Source organism: Protomyctophum parallelum, assembly GCF_964188405.1.
Source record: "Protomyctophum parallelum genome assembly, chromosome: 2".
Classification (NCBI taxonomy): Eukaryota; Metazoa; Chordata; class Actinopteri; order Myctophiformes; family Myctophidae; genus Protomyctophum; species Protomyctophum parallelum.
The window spans coordinates 44,061,840-44,066,839 of record NC_139699.1 but is presented as its reverse complement, the minus strand read 5'-3'; the positions used below and the strand labels follow the sequence as shown (position 1 = coordinate 44,066,839).

Sequence of the window (5,000 nt, the reverse complement as noted above, 5' to 3'; positions counted from 1 at the left end):
AAAAACAAACAATCCCACCCACCCCTCCCCCCCGAGACCAAAGATGCCACAAAATGTCATTACTCCTACTACTGTGCAATGGAAACAAAAAATTAATAAATAATGATAATAATAATAATAATAATAATGATTAAACCATGCCCTTAACCAAATCTGCAATACCAGACCAAATCTCAATGTTTTCCTCTTTTGCACCATGCAATCTTGCTGTAGACTCTAGATAAATGATATCTAGAAAGGTCAAAGCCCATCGGCGAAATGACAATGTATGAGGCGGTTTACAGTGCGAAGCAACCATCTTCTTTGCGGCCGTTACGCCAGCAAAGAAGACACGAATACGGGTGTTATTTAATGGCAACTGGGATACATCATTTAATAAGAATAGAGATGGGGAGGGTGTGATGTTAACTTGTAGAATAGTCGAAAGGTTAGTAGCAACCAAATTCCAAAATGTGAGGACACTCGGACACTCCCACACCATATGAAAGAATGTACCTATGGTGTTTGAAGTGCAGAAAGTGCAGTTGTGATTATTTAAAATCCGCATAGCACACAATCTACGGGGGGTTAAGTATGTCCTATGAACAAAATTTAAATGAATTTGTTGATGATCATAACTAGATTCTAATAAATAATCATACAATACGGAAACAAAACCTCTTGACCTAACATCACAGATAAGTCTATGCAAAGGGTGCATTGCAAGGGGGGTCTGCACGTAATTTTTTTTGAACCAATCCTATTTTTAGAGCACGCGTAGGATGACCTGCGGTATCCGTGCGTCTGGTGTAGCTGGTATCATTGACATTATGTTATCCTATCCAAACGCACTGTACGCGCGCAGTAAACGCATATATGCACGTGCGCAAAATTGCCTGCTTGGCCGTCATCCATTTTATGCATTGGCTATTTAAAAATTGCAGATACTTAAGATTGAATAATTTAGCTTTTTTTTCTCAACACAAACCTTCTCTTCTGTGGGTCCCTGCATGTCTCAAACACATTGTCAGATTGCAGCCAAACTAATTTGGGGGTCCTTGATATCAAAACGTTTGAGAACCTATAATGTCCCCTTTCAATGATACACAGTAGGCTATAACTTCTCTTTGTTTTCTCCTTTCCAGTGTTGTTTTCGTCGACTAAAACTAAGACGAAAAATGTTCGTCGACTACCTTTTTCCACTGACAAAAACGAATGGAAACTAAATGAAAACTAAGCTATGACGACTAAAACTAAGACTAAATATACTGACAATTTCGTCGACAAATAAAAAATAGACTAACATGTTAGGAAGGGACTAGTGGACACTATAAGTAATTTTACTCTTGGTTGCATGCTGAAAATAGTGTAAAAACACACATTACGACGGCATCAAGGCCCATCAAAACACATTTTAGTCGACTAAATCACCTGTAGATTTAGTCGACTAAAATCTTATGACATTTAGTCGACTAAAACTAGACTAACACAAAGACATTTTCCAGGTGACTAAAGTTTCAGTCCAAAGACTATATGACTAAACTAAAATTGAAATTTGCTGCCAAAAACAACACTGCTCCTTTCTATACCTGTTCCTCTCTATATCTCTCCGCAGGTACGTGTACGAGCTGGAGGCCAGCACGGCGGGCGGGAGCAGCGTGAGTGGCGGACACGAGGTCCAGACGCCGGCGTCCTGTCCGACCGCCATCGCTCCTCCGCACAATGTCACGGTGTCCGGAGCGCGATCCCTCTTCATCGCCTGGACGCCTCCCGGTGAGGACTACATTAACCCATTCTGACCTGAGATCAGATTCTAAAAAAATGTCTTCTATACATCCTGACAGTTTTTCATTCTGACCTGAGATCAGATTCTAAAAAAAATTCTTCTATACATCCTGACAGTTTTTCATTCTGACCTGAGATCAGATTCTAAAAAAAATTCTTCTATACATCCTGACAGTTTTCTGAAAAAGCTATGTTTCTATGTCAGTCGTTCTTCTTCGATCAAAAATAGCAGACCTATACAAGCTCGTAGCGCGCCATCTGCTATTTTTCAATAGCTAAAGCATGACATAATGCTAACACCAAAAGGGGTTCCCGCCCAGAATGAGTTAAAGAGGATGAATGGATGATGCTAATATGCATTATGAATTCCTAAGTGATGGATGGATGGATGGATGGATGGATGGGATAGATGCATGATTGCTCGGACACTATAAATCCACATGACCTCACGACGCGTTAGTGTCCCTCGTCCCCTCGACCTTCTCCCAGGCAGAAGTAAGGTTTCCACAAGCTCTTCATTAGCACATTTTGAAACGGCATTATTATTACAGTGTGTGGCTCCAACATGCTTCAACACTCAAAACCCAAACCAGACGGTATATGTGTGCAACCTAGCAGGTTGCTACAGTGGTGTCCCCTTCGTCTGTACCAGGCTAAAACCTAGAGGTACACATCAAAGCTTTTCATGTGAAAGGTACCTCTGAAACAAAGGAGTGGGACACCACTGTATATAACACTAGGTGTGCAGTTAACACTCTGTGAACAAAGCAACAATGATGCTAATCGCTGATTCAGCATTTGGACACCAAATTTTGGTGTCCGGAAATGTGGAAGTGCAGCTGGGCTTTAACATTGGGTGCTCGGTTGCACGGGGTTTCCTCGTCAAGAATCCACGGGTCCGCCTGCAGTCCTTCCTCTTACCACTAGGGCCCAGCGTTTCAACATTGGAGTGCATAGCTGGCCCCTTGTTTACAACCAGTGCTGTAAACAAAATGGCGCTTTTAAAGAGGCGGTACACACACATCAAGTTAACACTTTCTTCGATATTATTTAAAAAATCACACCCGTGTGAACTGAGTGGTGCAACTACACATTTATTGTTATAGTTACTGTACAAAAACAAAAATTGGTTTCCGATTGGCTGAGATTTTTGGGCTGCATAGGTAGGGAATTTATTTTATTTTATTTTTTATATTTATTTTCGTGGGAAGGATGGGTAGCAAGGTTTATTATTATTTTTTTCCTACGGCAATGATGGATAGGCTTATTTTTTAATAACTTCAATATTTGCCTGAAATACCATCTTTTAAATAATGAATGGTTCAAGTACACACTGTATGCCTATAGCTAAACATTTGAAAACTTTGAACCACACACTTGAATACTTTAGAGTTTTAATTGAACTCCAAACCAAAGTGAAGTGCTGCATTAATGTAGCTTCAGTTATCTTATGATGGTCATAACTAAACACCCTTTATGGAGACTACAGTGTAATGTTAGCCTGGCTGTAGCTACATGCAAAGCGTTAGCTTCCCTCTTCCCCTTGGAGACTACAGTGTAATGTTAGCCTGTAGCTACATGCTAACCGTTAGCTTCCCTCTTCCCCAGGGCTGCCATATTTCAGAAAATGTCAAGAGTGAGACTCTAGTGCTTTTTTTAATGTCGATTTGGCCCGTTTTAACGTTGATATTTAACCTTAACACTGATGTCTTCACCTCCATGCCAGCTGCTCTCCCTGCACTGACAGCCTCCTCATGCTTAAAGTAGAAATGAAAAAGATATCTATCTATCTATCTATGCTCCTCAGACCCAGCCAGCCAGCCAGCAAGCCACACACATAGTACTCAGACCCAGCCAGCCAGCCACACACATAGTGCTCAGACCCAGCCAGCCAGCAAGCCACACACATAGTGCTCAGACCCAGCCAGCCAGCAAGCCACACACATAGTGCTCAGACCCAGCCAGCCAGCAAGCCACACACATAGTGCTCAGACCCAGCCAGCCACACACATTGCTCCGTAAGGGAGTGGTTGCACCACTCAAGAAATCTTCAAAAAACTGAAGAGGCTACTGGAGATTGGAGAACCTGATTTGGACATGATCTGATGCAGGACAATGTCACTATGACAGAAAGAGAAGATAGGTCTGGCCACATTCATTCACCCCATAATCTCAGTGGAAATTGGGGAATATGTCAGAAAACTGGAATGTGGGAAAATTCCTTATTTTTACATTTTCTTAGTTCAAACACATCTGTGGGCTCTCTCTCTCTCTATGAACAGAAACAAGTCGCGATGCGGCCCCTCCACCTTCACTTCACTTCACACACACACACACACACACACACACACACACACGACTTTGTCCCTATAATGTGCACGGGCTATGGCACCGTTCCACTTCCTCATATCACGCAAGTATAGAAGAGAGATAGTCACAGGTCACTTACTCACTTGTTGTAACTTGTGGGGGCTATATTGTCTTCCATGAAAAATATTTCGAAGCGATGTTGAACTCTGCATGGCTCACTCACTGTTTACCCTCCTGCATATATCACATCGGCTATTTTACCGTTTGTGAGGACGCATGAGCGTGCGTTATTACGCGGCGGAGCCGCAGAGAAAATTGTTATTTATCATTATAATGCGTGTGAAATGGCATGTGTGGCGTGGTGCGTGGTAAAGGGTTAAATTGCGTGACTGTCACACTCAAAGGGTGAGACATGGCAGCTCTGCTCTTCCCCTTGGAGACTACAGTGTAATGTTAGCCTGTAGCTACATGCTAACCGTTAGCTTCTGTCTTCCCCTTGGAGACTACAGTCAGCATTGATGTGTGTTGCTACGACGCAGCATTGTGTTGCTACGTGCTAGGCACGCATTGTGCAGGCACGCGCATCTACACACACACACATGTGCGATACCGCACGCACGCAGCGCACGCACTATTGATGTGTGTTGCTACGACGCAGCATTGTGTTGCTTGCTACGTGCTAGGCACGCATTGTGCAGGCACGCGCATTGTACACACGCGCAAATTTCACGCATGCGCACACCACTCGTGCTCATGATACATGATACACACGGATATTGCTTGCTGGTTGTAGGAGTGGTTGCACCACTCAAAAAAAAAAAGTTACTGGTTCTGTTCAGAATTTGGGCGTCTCCCGCCTTTCCACAGAATATTAGAAAATGCTCAATAGTGCATGTACTCGATAAGAACCCGGCTCGATATAAGCC

The 5,000-nt window shown here is 43.0% G+C and overlaps 1 protein-coding gene across 1 annotated transcript in view; it reads left to right on the top strand.

The window, feature by feature from the left end:
• Positions 1-5,000, top strand: part of ush2a (Usher syndrome 2A (autosomal recessive, mild)) — a gene marked incomplete at both ends in the record, with an annotated part of 385,038 nt that overhangs the window by 302,887 nt on the left and 77,151 nt on the right. The window contains 1 exon segment of the mRNA XM_083759320.1: positions 1,595-1,752. Coding sequence (XP_083615446.1) covers positions 1,595-1,752 — 158 coding nt within the window.